Source organism: Mytilus edulis, chromosome 12 (assembly GCF_963676685.1).
Source record: "Mytilus edulis chromosome 12, xbMytEdul2.2, whole genome shotgun sequence".
Taxonomy (NCBI): domain Eukaryota; kingdom Metazoa; phylum Mollusca; class Bivalvia; order Mytilida; family Mytilidae; genus Mytilus; species Mytilus edulis.
The window spans coordinates 59,524,399-59,548,011 of NC_092355.1; the positions used below are offsets into that span (position 1 = coordinate 59,524,399).

At 32.3% G+C, this 23,613-nt stretch overlaps 1 protein-coding gene across 1 annotated transcript; it reads right to left on the reverse strand.

Moving 5' to 3' along the window:
• Window positions 1–277: 277 nt before the first annotated feature.
• LOC139499585 (uncharacterized) lies at window positions 278–21,864 on the reverse strand. The gene is made up of 9 exons (XM_071288332.1): window positions 21,793–21,864; window positions 17,343–17,994; window positions 16,639–16,855; window positions 15,872–15,958; window positions 8,928–9,227; window positions 7,898–7,996; window positions 6,993–7,076; window positions 3,536–4,738; window positions 278–2,363 (listed from the first exon to the last, which is right to left on the reverse strand). Exons 2-9 carry the CDS (start codon window positions 17,961–17,963, stop codon window positions 1,891–1,893), a joined length of 3,084 nt encoding a protein of 1,027 aa, XP_071144433.1. The 5' UTR covers window positions 17,964–17,994; window positions 21,793–21,864; the 3' UTR covers window positions 278–1,890.
• Between the last annotated feature and the right edge of the window lie 1,749 nt (window positions 21,865–23,613).

Here is a 23,613-nt window from a genome sequence, read left to right on the forward strand (position 1 = left end):
TAGCTGGAATTGACGTTATTTGGCTTCTGATTGATAGTTGTCTCATTGGCAATTATACTGATATTTAGATTTCTTTTCACACATCTTGTGTATATGAAGACATGAACAGAGATAAAACAGTATGTTACAACGTTGAATCATTTATGCATTTTAAACATTGTGTGTGACATTCAAACAAACAAAACAAAATAATTGAAAAAAAAACCAAACGAAAAATGAAAAAACAAAAACAACAGAAATAACGCAAAAGAAATTTGAAAAAGACAGAACATAGATAGAAAATTGTAATTTTAATCTGTAAAACATTTATTGCAAAAATGGCTAAAATGACATCTTTTTATACATGTTATAACCAATTCAGTATAGCTTTAATATGAAATTATCACAAATAACATACTACATACAACGTTTAGTGTCAATTTTGTTTAAAAAGCCGCTTAGTTGTCATTGGTTCATGTCGATTATATATGTTTTTCGTAAGTTGTTTTATTATAAATGAGGTTGTTAGTTTTCTCATTAGAATATTTTCATTTCGGCGCCTTTTATAGGGGACTACATGGAATGGGGTTTCCTCATTCTTTTAAAAATGCTGTGCAGTTGCCTTTAATTGCTTTCATCCTCATCTTTTGAACATTGGTGGGTAGTATCTCTTTGGCAATGCGGGACGTTCGCATTGAGTAGATTTGTCGAAGAGACAACTATTGTATACAAACGGGTCACCGGTGTCATATCCATTAAATGTAAGAGTTATGTGCACAAAATTAAAAGCACACAGACTGGAATCATGTGTAAACGCATGTACAGAGAAATGATGATTGATTGACCTTTTGTTTGAGTTAAATGGGATTGTACGTTAAAAAAGCTACATATTCATAGAGTTAAAGAAGAAGATATGGTGCATGATTTAGCTGCTTGAAAACACATATATTATCATTTGAGTTATCTATATGGACTGTTCTCTGGTGTCACAACCCCCAAATTCAACAATAGGACATCAGACGGTAGAAAAAATCTTAGTCCAGAATCAACATTATGGTTTCATGCCATCTTTCATTGAAATGGATTTAAATACATTATGAATCTATAATACTAAAATTACGAGGTCCAATTTGTCAGCCGTCATCGGGAAAAAACGACAAATCAAAGAATTCAACTTTATATATAGCTAATAAAGGACAATGGTGTAGATTAAAAATTACACCACTCCAGACCCTTTTGTTTTCCACATAATTAATATTGCCAATAATTAACAAGTTCCGTGTCGATTCCGATATCGATACCAATAGTATATTAACCTGTTACCTATAATCTTATCTGTACGTTCCTCATCTGACAGGTGCACCACCAAACGGTGTATTTAGGATTTTGCTATATACACGGGTCATAATCACAGGGCACTACTAAATTTATTCAATCATTGTCAAATTGTTCACTATTGTAGTATTTTAATCAGTGAGACTTTTTAAGATAACAATACGAATACTAAAAATCTGGACATAAAATGAAGCGTATATGTAAGGAACAGTTTTCAATCTGTTAGCGGGCATGACGCAAAACAGCGAATCAAAGAATTCAACTTTATTTAAAACTAATATAGGACAATGATGTTAATTAAAAAATACTTCATTCCAGGAACTTTTGTTTTCCTAATAATGTATATTATCAATAATTGACAAGTTCCAGGTCGACGGGTTCACACAGAAAGAGTTTGAAAGCAGAAAACACTGTGTATCTTATAATCGGCATTACTTTATAAGATGACAAAACCAACACTGAAATAAGTCTTACACATAGTTATATACTTTACTGTGTCACTGTGACTCAGTCACGGACCCGCGATTTCACGGGTGTGTTCTAGTAAGATTTATAACTATGCATCTATTAAATATTTCATATTAACTTAAATGCTGATAAAATGGCCTTTATCGGAGTAATGATACATCCACCGTCTGGGTGTGATGCTATGGCCATTCCTAGGCAACGAAACTGATTGTCCGGACATTTGACATAGATGCACATACCGGAGTCACCTTGTGTAAAAGACACCTTGCGCATTGAAATCTGCTGATGTAACGTAACAGTTCTAGGAGTTTTTAGTTCTTCATCTCCGACTTGTTTTATTGCGTGATCAACAAGATGAATACAATCATTAATATCCAGAGGCGTTGGATAATGATTCACTTTATTTCTAACAGCGTGGGCAAGGGTTTCAAATTCAACTTGTTTTTTATCTTCCAAACAGATCCTATCGTGTCTTTGTTGAACTGATGAAATCGCTCCAACAGCAGCCACCTGCACCTCATGAATTGTCCCAATTTCTCGGTAGTCAATATAGTTGCGATGTAAGTACATTGATTTAAGACCTGAAAGTAATATATGTAATACTATTTAAATGAAAACTACCATGTTTCTACAGTACTGTTTTATTTTACTCTTTTTCGTTTGTTTTATACAAGAAGATTTTTTGTTGTTGTATGCATTCATTTTTGATACGACACTCCTTGTTTTAACAAAACACAATCATTAGCAAGGCTTCCAAACATGAACATTGTAACTAACTTGTGTTATCTTCTTTACTGATTCAAACGTTTAAATTACACATTTGGTCTATCTTCTTCACATATCAAAAGCCAAGACTAGTTTAAACAAAAGGACTATATAAATATTTCGAGGTTTTTATGGTATGTTTACTGTGTAACAAGCCGATATAAAGCCAGTAAGGAAATGCATTACTCATATAAAGAGATATACATGTTGTATATCCTGGTCGGTCGTGTGGTATAGGTTGCTTGACTGTTATCAATGATTCCAAATTATCTTTTAATACGAGTTTATAGCTATAGCATCTTGTTCGTATTTGTTTATATATTCTTTATCAATTTAGCCCAACAATGTTAGTTCTGCACATTTACGTTAGAAAATGTAATTTATGCTCTCAGTGGGATTTAAACTCCTGCTTCTTTGACCTCATTACAACAACGCCTGTACCGTTTGGTCAGTGTAGCAATTAGTTTCCTCATTAGCATTTTTGAGTACCACAAAATAATATAAGCAATACACATGCTTGTTAAACCCTAACATTTTACCTGTATTTTCTAACTTGACAAAAATAATGTTTTGAACAATATATAATCATTCTATATTTATGGTCTGAAATCATGTCTTACTTCTAAGTAATATGTTGGAATTTAAAACACAACCATGTTTTTCTCAAACTGTTTTGAAGATGAATTTATTCTCCATCTGTTGGAAATGTACTTATTGGCATTTAAAGATAGATATGATTAATGAGTTCTGGAAGAAAATCTTTGAGTTATGAGTTAAAACTGGTGTGTGTGTGCAAAGATGTCAGACTTAAATAAATCTTATTGAAAAAATCTACATCCAAGTCGCACTTTATAAAAGTAAACCATTAAAGGTCAGAGTACGGTCTTCAACACGGAGCAGCCTGGGTTCACATAGAACAGCAAGCTATAAAGGGGCCCAATAATTAATAATGTTAAATGTTGTTTTTAGCATTTACAGTGATACTTACAATGGCCTTCTCTGTCAACGGCAACAAAATTTTCACTTATTCGACTAAACGGATCCATTCTGATAATCGCTGCATCAACGCTGGTGCCTTCACTTAATTCTGGTGGAAATACATAGCTGACCAATTTCCCACATTTAAATTCCAGTTCGTCGGGATTTTTGCAATAAACAACAATAGGATTCTCGTGCATTTCCGGTCTGTTCGCATTTGACCCAAGGAGATCCCGTTCAAGAACCACATGAGCACATGTCAACAGCGCATCTTCACCGTGAAATTTAACAAATCCACCCAGAGTTCCTGTTCCTGCGCGACACGAACTACCAACTTCACTTCCAATTTTAACATCTTTGACTAGTAATTGTGGGTATCCTTCTAAAACATCTGTTGCAAATGAGTCTATGGAAGTAGGAAAATGTTTCTCACCGACGGGAATGATTCCTTTAAACCTACAAAACAACTGGATACATGGTTCTTTCACAAAGGTCTGTTTCTGCTTTTTCCGACTGTAGCCTTTGGATCTCAAGGAAGATTTTGTAATAAGGCACAATTTGCTGTGGGCAGAAAAGAACTGCTGAGCTTGCTCATTTGAGACATTGACTGCACATGAATTGTCTTCGATATTCTGATACTGGTCAATTTCTTTCGATATTAGATTTGCCTCTGGTGAATATCCTTTTACGACTTTGTAGGTAATTGGAGTACCATGAAAAACATTTGGTCGGGGAAATACATCTTCGACTGCATACACCTCAACAACTATTACAATATCAGATGAGCATATTTCATAATCTTCCAAAGGTGCACATTTGTCTTTACAATTACAGATGAAACCTGGCCATACGTCATAGAACTGCTTCTTTTTAAACGATTTGACAAATAGTCTTGTGAACTTCCATGCCAATGCTTTTGCGCAGTTATAACTTTGTGCCTTGATTGCTGATGTTAATACCGAATGCAAGATATCTATGGAATCATCATTATAATGGTTCGAATGAGACAGCAAATACCGACATTCCATTCCTGAATTAGTAACCGTTACGGGCATTCCGGGTGCACAAAACCTGAGACTGCGTATGAACCGTTCATGCCATGATTTGTTAGTGAAAGATTGTTCCTGAAAGCTGCGATGGTTGTTCAAAAGTCTTTTAAAAGGATATGTTATCGTGAATTCTCGAAGCATGTCTATATCAAACGGCCAATGTCCTGAAATTCAAAACGAACTGAGTTATTTCCTCCAAAATCTAGTAAAACTTTAAAAACTGTATCTACATGTTTTGTCTTTTAATAAAATTTTGAAATCGAAGAAATAGAAATTTGATGATGCATTTTCATTCCAAAAGCATTAATGTGCCATGGTATAGAAAAAAGTAAAATACCAATAACTCAGAGCTGCGAAGAAAATTCGAAACTGAAAGTTCATAATCAAATGGAAAAAACAAAAAAAACTGAAACGCATCAAACGAAACGGGTTTTAACTGTCATGCTCCTGACTTGGTACGGGCATTTTTAGTAAGTAGAAACAAATGAATTAAACCTGGATTAATTGGTAGCATAACTTGCATGAAAGTCGAAAAATGTCCATAAAATGGAAGAGGATGAAGTTACCAAAACAAACAGATGGCAATTACCTACCCGGCATGATTGAGATATAAAGATTTCTTTACATTAGAAAAAAATAGGGAAAATAGGACGTTCTGAGTGTGTGAACACATCATCATAAACCAAGGCAAATGAATAATTTCATAAACATAGATGTTTTAATTTTCACGTTTCATGTCCGCTTTTATAACTGAACATTTGTACAAAATCATTCATTCTATGAAAAGTTCAAATTTTTCTCTATTTTTGTTCTTATTTCAAAACTATTTTAGAACACTCTTATTGTTTGACATTTTGCTATTTGAAATAAACACTTTCAAAACGTTGTGCACATTAATGGCTCATAATTTCCAACATTTCAGAGGGGAGTATGATACTCAATGTGGAATATGAATTTTTTTTCATGTTGGATAGCCTCAACCAATCAAATGTTGATTTCGATATCAACATTTGCATACAGTGGACTAAAACAATCCAATCTATCGATTGTAACGACTACGACCTTAGCATGTCATAACTTTGGACAAGTGAATGCCAAAAAGTTTTTGAATACAACATTGACATAATTATTTTCAGTGCAGCATAGAGATAAGCTACTGCTTTGAAATGAAATGCCTGTCATTTATGTTAACGGTAATGCATTTCGAATTAAGGATATAGGGTTCTGGCTTGGTGGTTTTATATCAATTACTGAACATGCGGAAAACATGAAAAAAGTCATATATCGGTCTATGATGATGATGGATGGCTGCTTAACGTACAGTGGTAAATCAAATACATATTCAAGACGACCATATGTCAATATGAAATTAATATTAACCCTGTTAAGTACTAGACCAACCTCACTGAGTCGCGTGTTTAACATGCTTGTTCATAAGGTACAGCCCGCACGAAGAATCAACATACATGGACACAGTACCTGACTCCGTGCTGACTAGTCTTTTTTCTTACTCCTAAATGCCGCGTGCAAACCGAATATGCAGAATATATATATTTGTATTTTTGTGAACTGACATTGATCCGCCGCACACGATTCATGATCATCAGGACTTTCGATGTGGTCAAAAGTGAGAGTATATTAATTAGTATTATCAGAATCAGACAAATGTTAAACTTAACAGATGTGTTATAAAAATTTGTTTCGCTACAAAATTTAAATGGTGTGAAAGTACAGTAGAATCGCTAAATTTTGTATTCGTGCTTTATATGGCATGCATCATTTGTGCATTTAAAAGTGAAACTCAACTTTTAATTTTTGAAACTAATGTAAGATATAAAGATTATGAATTATTTGTATTAAAAAAATTAAATTATAAAAAAATCAGCTTACAGCAGCACTTTATATGCATTGCTTTTGTTTATGAATGATGCTATACAAGTATGGTTTATACAAAACAAAACTCTATTTAAACCTACATGTGTCATTTCGGGGCCTTTTATAGCTGACAATTAAATGCGGTATTTGATTTATCTTATCAGTAAAGGCCTAACGATGACCTATAGTTGGTAATTTTATGCCATTCTGTCTCTGAAGGAAATTTTACTCATTGACAATCATACCATACATAATCAAATGTAAAAATATAATGGTATTTTATGGACTGTCATACAATTGAGGGGCTTAGCTAGCTATACAACCGGTTTAAACCACCATTTTCTACATAAGAAAATGTCTGTACCAAGTCAAGACTATGGCAGTTGTTCTCCATCGTTTTATGTGTTTGAGCTTTTGATTTTTTAAATTGAATACGGACTTCCCGTTTTGAATTTCCCCTGAAGAATGTTTTTTTTTGTATTTTACTTTTTTATACATCGAGAATACTTTGAGAAAAAAGTTTTTCTCTTTAAAACACATTACCTGATGACTTCCTGGCTAGTCTTCTGTCAACAATACAATCAACAATGAATCCATCACACATAAATGTGCCAGGATAATTTACACCTTAAATACAAGACATATTGTTTTGCTTGAATATAAGTAAAGGTGTTTGGAAGGTTTTTAAAACTAGATAGTTTAAGGCCTCTGCTTAACATTTGAATTTACCGAATAAAATAATTTGATATTCAAATAGAGTATTTTAACTTTTCAAAAATCAAATTCTTAAGTGATTTCTACTGACTGCACCATTTGACACATCACATATAAATGTTCCATGGTTCTTATCTTTACATTGTTTTATAAGAAGCATATATGAATTTTACTGCTGTTTCTCTTAATCTTTTAAAGATGTGTATTAGTTCCACAAAATCAAAATTGGAACCAGCAAAGCTTTATGTGTCTAGTGTATTGTATTTAAGAATTTTCATGAATGCAAGTCATATATCTATATTGCATTGAAAAACAAGTCCAATATCGAATCAATCGGATACTTCTGTGCTTTAACTAATTCAATTATACAGTTGAATAAGTTGTGTGACAAAGCATATGCAATGCTATCTTGAAATTGTCTCAATTGACAACAATGTTTGGTTGACAGTTTGTAATTTCTGTGCACACATTCCTTTCAATAGCTAAATCACTCTTCCCCTTTTTCCGAGTATTTACGAAAATAAATGTAAGATGTTCTCAAGAAAGACGATTATAATCATATTATGTTCCTACAAGTCACTTTTAAAAAAGCCTCAATAACATTTAACATCAGTAATGATCATACGATTTTGTTTTATAAAATGGATGTCTATCAAAAAATGTTGGTGATATTGGGAAAACAAAACAATGAAACGATACCGAAAGGTATTCTTAAGGCATTTTAAAACACTTACGTTCATTCGCACAAAATTCGAAAACACCACTTGTTGCTTTAATGATATCTACAGGCATTTCTAACGATGTCGCACTCATTTCAAAAGTAAACGTAGGATCTAAAAAAAGATAAATAATGACAAAGATAAAAAAAACCAATTACAAAATAACATATAACTGTAAACCAATTTATTTTCGCAAGTAATTTATTTTGCGAGTAGTATAACGCGAATATAAATTGTCGCGTAAATGTTAAGCTTGAATCCTTCTTTGTTAAACTACATCAAGGAAATTACAAAATCATGAAATCAAATTGGCACAAAGTGGACTAACAAGTGAAACTGCGAGCTACTGCTCACTGAAAATACCCCCACCGCAAGTGGATAATATTAATAGTGTAAAAATATGCAAGTGTTCGGTTAACCGGAAGTTTTCGAGTGATGAATCTGAAAACGCATCACACGGTATAGCTGACTTATATAAATCCTGAAACCAAATTTCAGAAATCCTTGTATTGTAGTTCCTGCGAAAAATGTGACGAAAATTTTCAACTTGGCTATCATGTGTAAAATCATACAAGTGTTCGGTAAACAGGAAGTTGTCAAGTGATCAATCTGAAAATGCATCACACGGTATAGCTGACTTAGATAAACCCTGAAACCAAATTTCAGAAATCCTTGTATTGTAGTTCTTGAGAAAAATGACGAAACATATTCATGGGACGGACAGACGGACTGACGGACTGACGGTAGGACAGACAGAGGTAAAACAGTATAACCCCCCCTTTTTTTTTAAAGCGGGGGGATAAAAAGAGTAAAACGCGAAATAAAGTATCTGCGAAAACAATTTGGTTTACAGTAGACTTTTCATATAAAAGGCGCTGCCATTATAAACATTAGTGTTCTTGAATTATAATAGACGGTTTATATCTTGTTCTGTATCAATCTAAATAGCCCTTCTTGTATGATATTCTCACGGCTTTCAACCCATAACCAAACAGAACGTTTTAAGTAGTATTTTAAAAGTTTTATACTTTGTAATAATGATTACCTTCATGCACAATTTCGGCACGAACATTAATTGTCTGTCTTCTATTTGTTCCAAAACCTCCAGCATTTACTATTTTTCCAAGAAAAGACTTGAATACACGATTGCTTTTCGTTTGATCTGTAAGGACGTCTGCTTCAACTGTTGTTAATATATTGACAGATCCTCTTGTTATATTTTTTATTCTTAACGGCAAATCTGTAGAAATTTCATCCATTTTACTCTTCAATTTTTTTATAATCTTTTCAATCTTCCATCCTTCAGGGGTTTTGATATTCCATTTTACATCCATCGGACTCAGTTCTATAATTAGTTGAAACAAACAAGATAAAAAGTATTAAAAAACAAAAAAGTGAAATAAAAACTAGAGACTCTTAAGAGCCTGTGTCAGTCACCTTGGTATATATTCATATCAAAGACAGGAGACATATGGATTCATAATAAAATGTGTTTTGCTGATGTGGTGTGTTTGTAAATCAAACTTTACTAAACATTCTTGCTGATTACAATTATCTCCATTTATAATGAACTTGGTCCGGTAGTTAGAGTGAAAAATATTTTGTAAAAATAAACAATCATTTACAAAGTTTATGAAGGAGGGACGGAAGGTACCAGATGGACAATCATACTCATAAATCGAAAATTGACAACACCTGGCTAAAAATGAAAAAGACAAACAGACAAACAATAGAACACATGACACAACATAGAAAACTAAAGAATTAGAAACACGAGCCCCACCAAAAACTAGGGGTGATCTCAGGTGCTCCGGAAGGAAAGCAGAAGGAAAGCAGAAACTGCTCCACATGTGGCACCCGTCGCTTATGTTATAACAAATATGGTAAATAGTCTAATTCGGTAGGTCACATACAGGAAAGTGAAGGGTATTGTAGTTAGGATGTAAGTAACATTTCCGATGTTATTTGTGAAACGGTTATTCCATAACGGTCAACCAACTTGTGATGGCGTCAGTAAAATTTACGAAGGGATGATTTCAACTTCACTATTTGGAACTTTTGGTATAATAACTTCCTTGTGCGCAGCAACCCTCTATCAAGAAAATCATGATAGGAAATGCAATCACTGGAATATCGTTTCAATTGGGAGATATAGACCCCGTATGCAGGTGCTGCTGGAATGTTGCTACTTAGAAATAAAAAAGTTCACAATTGGAAAGCTGAAATCATCTCTTTTGTCGTAATGCTTTGTTTTCAATCGACCCTCATTATCAAATTCTAGATGTGTGGCCGACTTAACTGTATCTGTTGTATACTTCATCTTTAGTTCGCTGGGATAGATGCGTTCAACATAGTCACACAATTTTGAATTATTTATTGAAAGAACGTTATCTATATAGCGAAAAGTAAAGTTAAAAGATATTGCTAACTTCTTATCTTTATCGGCAAGAAGAGGGACACAATTGGTTACCATTGGAATGCCGATAGTCTGTTGAAAAACACGTCCTCCGAACGAAACAAATATGTTGTCCTTAAAAAAATCAAGCATCTTGATAATGTCAGGTTCAGTGAATTTTTGGTTTGAATCAGAGTGATCCTATACAAAGTAGATGTATCCATCACTAAGACAAGATACTTGTATTTACGTTGGCCATTCTTTTTTATGAAACAAATCAATACCGACTCTTTCAATTTTTCTTTTAGTTTGGAAGGTGGAATACTCGAGTAAAGTGTAGATGAGTCAAATGTTTTAATCCTATTGCAAGATGAAAGAGAGTTAGACATGTTAGATTGTATGTATTCTAAAAGATATTTGGAATTTTTAAGTATACGCATCTGATTCACGCCACCTCTAGAATATGCAGTTTCACAATAATTTTGAAGCCCGTCTTTGATTGCTTATAAAAAGATGTTAATTTAGAAAGTGGAGCACTTGGAAGACCCAGCAGTATACTATTGCTTGTAAGGACACTTATGTAGTTTAGGTATCCAATACAGTAATGGAAGATTCAGTTCTTCATCTTTGGTTGAAATTCAAAAGGAACACAGAACATACCTATGATTATCAAGGATTTTCTGTTTGTTAAGTGTCGTGAGGGTATATATTGAGTTTTCAAGTGAATTGTCAATACCTTATTTGTTTATCAAGCAGTTTATGTAATGAGTTTTACACACAAAACGATGTTGTTTGAGGCTTTATCTGCGGGCACAACAACATATTTGTTATGGAGGTAGGATAAGTGTGTTGCAACATTTGGGTCTTTAAAGATTGACGTAGCATGGACTTCCAAGTGCTCCATTTTTTAAATTAACATCTTTTTTATGAGCAATCAAAGACGGGCTTCAAAGTTATTGTGAACCCCTATTTTCTATAAAAGTAGACCCATTTAGTTTCGTAATTCTGATGTGAATTAACGACCTCGCCGCCTTAATCCAACTTAAAAGTTTGTTAAGAATTGACTATAAAGGGCAATAACCCCTTAAGGGGTCAACTGACCATTTTGGTCATGTTGGCTTATTTGTAGGTCTTACTTTGCTGTACATTATTGCTGTTTACAGTTTATCTCTATCTATAAGAATATTCAAGATTTATAAAAAATACTAATTCAGAGGCAGCAACCCAACAACATGTTGCCTGATTGGTCTGAAAATATCAGGACAGATAGATGTTGATGTACAATTTTACCCGCTTCAGATTTGCTCTGAATGCTTTGTTTTAGAGATTTTAGCCAAAAACTGCATTTAACCCTATGTACTAATTTTGGCCTTGTCGGCCATCTTAGTTCAGGGCGGGGTCATCGGACACATTTTTAAAACTAAATACCATAATGATGATTTTGGCCAAGTTTGGCTAAAGTTGGCCCAGTAGTTTCCTATTTTCTATAAAAGTTAACGACGACGGACGACGACGACGGCGGTGGATGGACGCAAAATGACGAGAAAAGCATACCTGACCTTAAAGGTCAGGTGAGTTAAAAATATCAAATTCTGAGGAAAATTCACAACGGAAAAGCCCTATTCAAAAGGCAATATAAAAACGCTCAAAACATTAACGCATGGATAACAACAGTGTTATTCCTGAATTGGTTCAGGCATTGCTTTTGTAGAAAATTGTGGATTAAATCTGGTTTTATTGCTACATAAACTTCTCACTTGTATGATCGTCGCATCAAATTTCCCTATAAATTTAGGTACAAATAGAATGAATGTTTCTTTTAAAATTTTACATTGGTTTTTTTTTTATACCTTTAAGCCTCGGTCACACCTTAACGGATAGCTCGAACGGATGCCTAAATGATATTTTTTTAAAACCGTTTATGTCCGTTAGACGTCCGTTCTTATCCGATAGACGTCCGTCCATATCCGTTCAACGTCCCTTTAGCGAACGTTTTATCAATCGAGTCTGTTCTGTCCGGTGGATTTTTATTAGCATGTTCAAAACTTTAAACGGACGCCAAACGGATGAAATGTCCGGTAGGTGTCCGTTTTGTACGGTACTCGTCCGTTTTGTTTCCGTTTTGTATCCGTTACTTGTCCGTATTACATTCGTTGGAGGTCTGGTAGACAAATTCACCAACGGACGATGACCTGATCTGAAACGAATAAATGCCCATTAAAAATTTCGCGTCAGGAATACCAATTATGGGTATGTCAGATTTCTTGAGGTTCATGAATTCTTATTATTCATAAAAGATCTTAGAGTAAGGACACGTCTTCACTTTTAAGAAGCTCTTACTCAGGCGACAAACTGCCCTTTGGCGGCATTTTGAAGAACAAACCAAAACCAGTTACGAAGAAACATTTTTAACATTTATGCGATTTACATGTATGATTATTGCCGCCTTAATTTTTCCGTATATCTTGTTCATCCATTTTATCCGGTACGCTTCCGTTAGGTGTCCGTTTTATGCGGTATTCGTCCGTTTGATGTACGTTCGACATCTGTTCTGTCCGGTACGTTTTCGTTTTTCGTACGTTGCATATCCGGTGTGTATCCGTTATTCATTCATTACGCGTCCGTTTTATTCGATCAGTACATCAACGGACCCCCAACGGATTACAATTTTGACCACGTACAAAAAGAGAAGTATCTACTTACCCTTCCGGAACACATGAGATCAACACAGGCGTCAAGTGGGTTTCGTGCCGCATAGATTTTAGATGTTTGTGATGTGTTTCTTGTTTTGTGTACTGTTATTGTAATAGTTTGTATTTTCGTTTTATGCCGTGGCATTTCCGTTTGTTTCAATTTATGATTTTAAATATCTGTTTGTACCTTTAGGCTCCCTTTACTATATATGACATACATTAGCAATTTAACACCAACCATGATATATCTAATAATTTATAAATTGGACTTTAAGTAATTTTTGTGCATTTTTACTAAATATAAAGTTATGAAATTCATAAAAATCTCTCTCGTACATATTTAGATAAAGATATAAATACACTTTTGATTGAATTAGATATTGTTAAAGACGATTTAGAGCAAATAGTAAACAATCAAACAAGGGGGGCTATTATACGATCACACGCCGAGCACTGCGAAGGCAATGAAAGAAATTCAAAATATTTCTTATCATTAGAAAAACGCAATTATAAAAATAAATGTATTAACAAATTAGTTGTAAACGACATTGAAATTTTGTCACAAGAAAAAATTCTATACGAAGTGAGAAATTTCTACGAAAAGCTGTACTCATCAAAAGAAGACCCTGATAAATATTTAGGTGATTCTAACTTTTTCGATTTAAATTTTATTCCTAAGCTTACAGATCTGGAAAAGGATATATGCGATGCAGATATTTCAGAATCTGAGTGCGTTAAAGTTTTAAAAACATTTAAAAATAATAAAAGCCCTGGTACAGACGGGCTTACTGCTGAGTTTTACAAATTTTTCTGGATTGATATAAAAAAATATGTTTTAGAAAGCTATGAATATTCCTTCGAGACCGGAACCCTCTCAATAGACCAAAGACGGGGTATACTGACTCTTATTCCAAAGAAAGATAAAGATAGAACACTCTTGTCGAACTGGCGTCCTCTTTCTCTCTTGAATTTTGATTACAAATTATTAGCCAAAGTTATTGCGGAAAGAATGAAATTATTTCTTCCGAAACTTATAGATCCGGACCAGACGGGATATGTGGCTGGTAGATACATTGGTGAAAATCTACGACTCATTGCTGATATTATATTGTTTACTGCTTTAAAGAATTATCCAGGGCTTATATTACTAGTCGATTTCGAAAAGGCGTTTGATACGCTAGAATGGAAATTTATTCAAAAAGCATTGATTTGTTTTAATTTTGGTAGCAAGTTCCGGAAATGGGTCTCAACTTTATACTCAAATATATCTAGTCTTGTCGTAAATAATGGATTTAGTTCTAGTCCATTCAAAATTGAGAGAGGTGTTCGACAAGGGTGTCCTTTGTCTCCTTTTTTATTTATTTTGGCCGTTGAACTGCTGGCAATAAGTATTCGTAAAAACAATCAGATATCTGGTATTAAAATTGGGGATACTGAAATAAAAATTTCACAGTTGGCTGATGATACCACTTGTTTTTTGAAAGATGTATTTTCTGCGCAAATTTTATTAGATTCGTTTAATGATTTTGAGAAGTGTTCAGGGTTAAAAGTCAATTTTTCTAAAACCGAAGCAACATGGATTGGAAGAAATAAATTTAACAAAGAACGTTCCCTTCCTATTAAATGGACAGATGGTTTTTAAACTTTAGGTTTAAAATTTAACGCTTTTGAAGAAATGGTTTGTTCTAATTTAGATACATGCATAGACAAAATGGAATTAATAATTAAAATGTGGAGGATCAGAAACCTTTCCTTGATCGGTAAAATAGTAATACTTAAATCACTTGCAATATCGAAGCTTATTTATGTCATTTCATCTACACATGTACCAAGAGCTTATATAATTAAAATACAACGTGACATTAATAGTTTTTTATGGAATGGTGGTACTCCGAAAGTTAAATCGGAAGTCATTCAAAAGTCTCCTAGCGAGGGTGGACTAAAAGCCCCAAATTTTAAAGTACAACTGTTATCATTTCGTATTATGTGGGTAAAAAGATTTTTGTCAGAACATGACTCCAAATGGAAACATGTTTCCAAAGCATTTTTCTCCCTTTTTGATTTAGAGGATTTATTTATGAGCAGATGTGAATTTGAGTTTTTAAATTTAAAAGCACCTCTTTTTTATATAGAAGTGTTATCTGCCTGGAAACGTTTCAAGGGTATATTCATCCCGTTAAATACATTTCATGTTAGAAAAGAATTTATTTGGTTCAATCCGTTTATCAAAGTTGACAGAACGAGTATTTTTTTACAGATCTTGGTACATGAAAGGCATACGGTTCATCAATGATATTGTAGATGATAAAGGCGAATTTTTGTCTCATGATGCTATTAATAAAAAATATAACCTGAATGTTACTTTTGTAGACATTCTATCTATTAAACTTGCTATACCACATATATTACTATACCACTATATAGTACTATATTACATCAACTGTGCTAAGAACACACAATTAGACAGACTGTTAATATCTGTGCAAGCGTTTCTTAAAGTTTTGAAAAGAAGACTGGAGATATTAGAATATTTATATCTTTCTAAAGACAAATACGAGTCATTTGTCGACAGATGGGGAGGATTTATGGAAGTTATTTAATTAAATTTATTTTTGATATGATCATATATATATTTAATGTATTCCAAAGTATCCTTGAGAGGTATCATATACTGATTATTCACATCATTTACTTGTAATTTTTTTACTATGTCTTATTCGTAAAATATCAATAGTATAACAATGCCATAAAAATATCATGTTATTCACTTATGTATTGTAAAAATGTATGTATGCACTGTAGTTTGAACACCAAAAAGATCAATAAAAAATAAAAAAAAAGTTATGAAAGGTTTTTTTCTACAATGACTAATACAATTTTTTAGTTGTTATGATAGCTCACCAAAAGTAGGACCAACTTTGTCAGTTTTGATAATCCTCTGATACTGCACATTTAGAGTCAACTTTCCTATCTTTTTTTCTATCGCACCTTGAAAAATATTAGTAAAAAAATATACAAACGATAAATGAATAATAGAAATCAAACGAATTAAAAAAAAATACTATCATTCCCAAATATTCGTTGATTCGTGTTAGAATCGGCCAATATTTGTGAATGACCACATCTAGATCTGTTTATTTTGTCTTTTGAATACCAATGTTTTGAACAGTTTACAACAAATGAGATAAAATGTCGTATTGTACCTTCTGAAACCATTATTAAATTGAATGTCACTACAAAATTAGTATTTTTTCTACTGATTTTTATGAAGATCTTTCAAACTTTATCATAAAAAAACTAACATGTGAAGCAGCACTACATTTATTTACAAACTCATTTGATTTGAATTATATCCTAGCTAGATGTATATAAAAATTCAAAAATTTTAATGACAAAAGTATAATTTGAGGTCCAATTAGCAAATCGAAAGATTTTGTATTACGAACTATTCAAAAATAGCGTATCATAACCTTCAAATGATTTATTATTGCAATTCCTTCATTAAATGATTCTGTACAAAGTCTGTGGATTTTATAAAAATAAAATATTGATATGTGTTTTTCACAATTTCACAAGACACGAATATGAAATCCCTTTTATAGGTACCAAATTCGAAAAAGCTTCCGCATTTTTATTTTTTTGGAAGTGAAGGTTATGATAATTCTTACATGGCTGAATGAGTATCTTGTCCATGTCAGCTACGTTTTCCGATGAAGACTTGTTGTTTCTTTCAGTTGGTACTACAGACTTAAATAATTTGGTTAACATCTGCATGTTTTGTTCATCAGACTTGTTTTTCATGGAAGGACCTTCGTTGTCACTTATCCATTCCTCCTCGCTTATCGAACATTCCTTTGTTGGATTCAACGTTTTCTCTTTTTTGATCTACAAAAAAAAATGAATAAATAAATGTTTTATCGATACAGATATTAAGTTTAAATTACACAATTGTTAAGCTTAACTAAAATTTTGAGGATTTAAAATCAGTGTAAAAATTAAATTCGTGAACAAAATCAATTATGTTTTGTCAAAATTTAGACCTGTCAATAATAAATTTTAAAAACTGTTGACTATGAAGAGGTAAAAAATTCACCTATATTTTAAAACTTATATTTGAATACAACAACAGTTTAAAGCTGTAATACATAAACATTTTTATGTATTATGTTGAGGACAAGTAGAGTCTATCATAATTAACCGGCAGTGGTGAAAAACAATTATGTTGGTTTGAATGAGAGAAAAGATTACAAAAGGCGAATTACACAGGCTACTAACCAATCAAAATTTGGTGTTTTTATTTTAAGGGTGATTTAATAAAAAAAAATGCTGAATTGCAATGATATTCTCATAGAGGAAACTATTTTTAGCTTACGCCAGTTGCCTCAGGGTTTGATTGATCAAGTTTACAAATTTCATCAAACACTACTTTAACCAGTTGACGGTAATAATGTGGATGTGTCAGTGAAATGACAGCTTTTTCTAAATCAGCCCATTTGACCTCCATGTTCTGCGGTTGCTCTTGCTTTGTGTCATCTAGTCTTTGTATAGCAGATCGTATAATTTTTAAGGCTTCATTTTCATCTTGAGACAAATGTCCTCTATGCGATAAGAAAACCGATAAAGTTTCAGTATCAAGCTCATCGAATGAAATGTTGCGTGCTTCATACGTATGCATACACTTCTGAACTATGTTTTCCTCTTCTTTAACTACATGCCCATCAAACGGATCGCCTTTATAATCGTATGCTTGCAAGAAAACAGACTTTGGAAAATCGGTAGTCTTGGTATTTTCAGAATTTAATAACGTACATTCACAGCATCGTATGTTTTCTCCTTCATATTGGTGAAAAAAATAATGAAGGTTCTTAGTGAGAAAACTTCGAAAATCTTCTCCAGGATCAGACAATAGTTTTTTCTGACACAATGCACGGAGAACATTCGTTGATGTGTCGACTGCTGATTTAATCAGTTGTTTAACTTTTTTGTTCTTCATTATTCATGTTATTCCATATTATAACGAATATCTGAAAGACAAAAATGGATACTAATTACAAGCATACAATTTTATTTTCATGTAGACATCGGACAAAACATTATTGATCGCGTGATAATACTTAAGGTTTTTTAAATTATAAAGTCATTTAAATGATATGATACTAGCATTGAATTGCCTCATTGATTTTCTAAAAGTAGTTTGATGTGTATAGAAGAAGTCAATATGTTTAAAATTACCTCAGGTAAAGTAAAATGTCCGAAGGTATACAAGCGTTAACGAACATCTACTTTAAAAGAGGGACGAAAGATACCAAAGGGACAGTCAAACTCATAAATCTAAAACAAACTGACAACGCCATGGCTAAAAATAAAAAAGACAAACAGAAAAACAATAGTACACACGACACAACATAGAAAACTAAAGAATAAACAACACGAACCCCATACTGACATATTCAATAAAAATACATGCGTAAAGGTACACATTTGCAGGTAGTAGCCGAAGTTAATTATACTATTAGAAATTATTACGAAATTAAGTTTTCAACTCTATGAGACGGAGTTGACCGTAGATAAAATGCCTGTACCAAGTCAGGAATATGACAGTTGTTGACAATTCGTTTGATATGTTTTGTCATTTGATTTTGCCATTTGATTAGGGACTTTCCGTTTTGATTTTTCTCAGAGTTCAGTATTTTTGTGAGTTTACTTTGACTTTAATTTCTAGATCTGTTTTGATCATATAACTCTATAATTGTCACGTTTCTTATAAAACTTTGCTTTTCAGTGGTATTGATGAATGAATATCAATATTAGCCTTCGACATTTGACCATAATACCATGTTCAACCTATTTCTTTATGAAATGACCTGTACCAAGTCAGGAATATGGTATTTGTTATCTTATAGTTCGTTTCCATGTACATGTATATTTCATTGACGTTTGTTTTTTGTTGCACTTCAGTGTTTATGTTCTTCCATTTTTTCCTCTTATAGTTGATGTGTTTTAGTTTGTTACCCGGATATGTGTTCTCTCATCGATTTTTGATTTTTGAACAGCGGTAAAATACTGTTGCCTTTATTTCAAACGGATAAGGTTGATGACGTGTGTTATTATTTACACAAAATAGATATCCCAATGAGAGTTCACTGAAAATAAGTACACCGGACCATCTACCAAAATTCTAATACAATAACGGAAAATGGGTAATATTTAGAAAAGGGAAAAACGAAACAACTTAATAAATTTATAAAAAAAAAGAAGACGTGATCTGATTGCCAATGAGACAACTCTCCACAAGAGACCAAAATTACACCGAAATTAACAACTAACGATCACCGTACGGCCTTCAACAATGAGCAAAGACCATACCGGATAATCAGCTATAAAAGGCCCCGAAATGACAATGTATAACAATTCAAATGAGAAAACTAACGGCCTTATTTTTGTACAAAAAATGAACGAAAAACAAATATGTAACACGTAAACAAATGACAACCACTGAATTACAGGATCCTGACTTGGGACAAGCTCATACATACATAATGTGGCGGGGTTAAACATGTTAGCGGGATTGTCTTGCTCTTTGAGATATTAATACTGACTTTTAATTGTGACCTGAATATTAAAATATTGAAAAAATTACAGATGTATATAAAGAACTATTATATAAACCAGGCTTTTAGATAGATTCGTGTTTTATTTTGTTTTCAAAAGACCCAACAGAGACGCTCGAACTTAAGAGTTAAAAAACTCAAATAAAGTATTTTTCAAATACAAATCATACAACCAAAATGCGTTTTGCTATTTCACTTGTTATTGTTGTCTCTCTGTATTCCTTTGACTTGTAAGGGATTTTTTTCAATAATCGGTATATGTTTGAAGATGAAATAATGTTGTTTACCAAATTTCCAATATAATGTGATAATTGATAACAATGAATGAATAATTAGAAATATCATCATTTAACAGCAAGACAATATCATATTTTGTGTACCTATAAGTACTATAGTTTCCCTTAGACAAAAAATGATGATGGTAACAAAACATACACATGATCTTAATCCTGTAACATATTCACTGCCTATCGACACCCCTAGTCGGTGGTTATAGCTGCAATATTATAAAGTTTTTGACTATAATTTAGCAAAAAAGAGACAAAAGGTTTGAAATGAATAATTTCATATTTTTATGTCTTTATTAAAGTCTATCAGACAAATACAATTTTGTAAACTTAAGACTACTCAACAAAAACCAAACAAAAACATGATGTAATTTTCATTTGCCTATATATAAAGGGCAAAAAAATAAAAGACGCACAGCAATATGAAATTTATAATGTAAGATTATTTCATTCATATTATTTTTCTTGATTATTTGAAACCAATACAAACAAAAACGTGTGTAAGATCAATAAGAATTTTTCATTAATATGAAGTAAATTGATAGCTTTGTTATATAATATTCAAACTAAGACCCTGACAGACCAGAAAGATCAATCGATACCATTTCAAATGATATTTTTGACTATTTTTTAAAAATTACACACATGATTCGTAGTTTTTGTCGGGAAAATTATGTTACTAAGTTAATTGAAATCAAAATGACAATTCCAGAAAAGGAGTAGGCCCAGTAAAACCCCTTTTTGGCCCCAAAATATAGCATTTTTACAAAATTGTTAAAATGTAAACTTTTAGTTATTTATTGGGAGGTAAAATTCTTCTGCTACATAAATATGGCCTGTTTTTGACAATACAATGCATATATCGGGTATAAGCATCATTTAGTCATGCTAAATTACTGAAATCTTCATAATTTTAGCATTTTAGTTAAATTTTAGACGGTTTCCGTCTTCATTGAAAATGGCCGCATTTGTGTTTATTCTTAATATTGAATTGTTAGTTGTATTTTATGATAATACATAATATATATAAAGGTTGAGGACGAACACGGAGACGACCACTTTCGTTTTTGACAAAAAAACATCTGAAAAGTTACATTTTTTGGCATATTTGATAGATTTTTCATATTTAAGCTAGAATCGGAGCATTTTTAATGAGTAAATCAGTTAACATCTTTCACATAAACTAATTGAATAAACTGAAATAGACACTCTAGTGTTTAAAATGTGTCTCAAATCTTTCGTCAGATGAACCTAAAATTTTAGGCCAAAATCGGCCCTGACCGGACCTACTCCTTTGTCAATAAAACATTCATTTTCTTCAAAACTAGAAATCTGGGTTCAGTTCTTATGAACATTGGCTTTTAATTGTTTAGAATTAAGCATTCCTGAATTCAAGAAGCACTTAGACGCACGAAATGATTAGAATATGATATTCATTTAAACGTTTGAAGACATTTTTATCTCATATTTATTATATAAAGTGCAGCAACTTTAATTCTTATGATTATCATTATCATGCCAAATTTCCAAATGTGCAAAGGAAGTTTTGCATGAATTGAATATGAAAGTGAAAGTACATTTCAGTCTTGACAAGTCGGCACTTGAAGTTAAATGGAAACCTTCCTGTGACGTCAATCAAACAATATATTTTTCGCAACTTACCATTTTAAACATTAATAACATTAGTATTTCATTTTCTGTCATTTTAACATTTCATTATGAAAAGACTTTTGCTAAATCAAATAGTTTCACGCTTCATTTGGTCTTAAAGTAAAATTCAATTTATGTAAGAATTTCACAATTTGAAATGTTACTAATAGTAGACTTAAATATGGTTCATATAAATGGCCAGCACTTCATAAAAATATGAAGTAAGACTGGACATGTTTTGTTATAAAAATGAATAGTAAAACATAAAATTTACCCGTTTCTAAGTAATGTGAATGTCATTATACCCTCCGCCATTTTGTTATTGATCAATTTGGATTACAGGAAGTCGATCACTTTAAATGTACTTCGCGACCTTTTCAAATCATAAAATACCTCTCTTCACCATAGTCAGTTTGTACAGATACATTTGCTGAATTTACATTATACGAGCATTTTTAAAAACCATAGCAGTCTGAACTCTAATTGATTAATTGTACTCAAAGAAACTCATACCGTGAATTGCCACCCCTGACTATTTGTTAAAAGTTATTTTCTTCGGAATTATTTTTACATGTTTTATGTGTTTTAAACGTTAGATAAATTTAAATCATTAAATAAGGGATTTTTGTTGAATGTTCATTGCTAGTTGAACACAGAACATAATACCGACACTGAATTGAAACATACAAAACAATGTCAGAGACGGACATTTGTACTGACACAAACACTGAAACTGATGGTGAATTGAATGGTCATGATTCAGCAGACAACAATATACAAACAACTGAGTTAGAAACAGGAACAGTGGTTATTGAATGAAATTATGCTAACATGGTTAATGAGGAAGTATCAGATGATATCCGCTTTCTGGATGTGGTATTCCTGCTGTCAATACCAGCGAGGGTTTGTCTGAAATTTCAAATTATGACACTAAGCGTGCACGAAAGAGGGCTTTCTGGACAGCAGGTACAAGCTGCGGTCTTGACAAAAAACTTAAAAACTAGATTAACTGTTATCTCCAAAGGTGAGTACGCTATCATTCCTAATTCAATTAAAAACAAAATGTTTTCAAAATGGTTGAAAATTAGGTATTTTATGCAAAGTGTACATAATTATTGTTCTTTATTATTTGATAAATTTCAATTTTGAATGTATATTCTGCTTTATTTTTATTTTTAAATTTTATACAGGTTAACACCATTTTTAAGCAATATTTTGTACATGTTATAACTTGTATTTTTGCATTGTACAAATTATAACATATACAATATTTTTGTACATGTTATAACCTTACAAAGTTGCAACTTGTACACGACATATATACCCTCTTTCTACGTAAGGGACATACTGATACAAATTTGTAATGTGATACAGCAGTAGGTAACCATCCGCGGTACAACAAATATTCTACCTGGTCAAACGTTTCCAACTACAAAACAACAGGTAACTGCTAGAACACCTCTCAATGTGTCATTTTCAAAATTCAAAACGGAAAGTCCCACATCAAATGGCAAAATCTAAAGCTCAAACACATCAAACGAACGAATAACAACTGTCAGATTCATGACTTTGTACAAGCATTTTAGTATGTAGATAATGGTGGATAGAACATGGTAAAAGCACATACCTATCTTTAATATATAACAAATATGTAGCCAAAATTAAAGTTAAAATAAAGACTTGAACTATGAACAATTTCAACTTTTGTTTTACGTTTACATTGATATCATTTATTAATGTCAGTTAGTACAGAAGATACATTTTATGAAGAATTAAACCACACTTTACCGTATGTATAAATTGAAGATAAGATATGATTGCAAATGAGACCACTCTCCATAAAAGATAAAATGCCACAGACATTAACAACTATAGGTCACCGTACGGCTTTCAACAATAAGCAATGCTTATACTGCATAATCATGTATAAAAGGCCCTGAAATGACAATGTAAAACAATGCAAACGAGAAAACTTTCTTCATGAAAGCGCAACAACAATGTTAAATTTTGAATGCAGATCGTTGTCATCTAAATGCTTGCGTAATTTTCACCCTTCTTGATAGATATTTAATTGGTTTTCTCACCATGATTACAA

Excerpts from the sequence above, each read along its gene's own strand:
- LOC139499585 (XM_071288332.1), bottom strand. The coding sequence starts at position 17,963 with ATGAAGAACAAAAAAGTTAAACAACTGATTAAATCAGCAGTCGACACA. Across the intron at positions 9,228-15,871 it reads CAAAGTTGGTCCTACTTTTG|AACTGAGTCCGATGGATGTA; the intron begins GTGAGCTATCAT and ends AACTAATTATAG. Across the intron at positions 4,739-6,992 it reads ACTAGCCAGGAAGTCATCAG|GACATTGGCCGTTTGATATA; the intron begins GTAATGTGTTTT and ends TTTGAATTTCAG.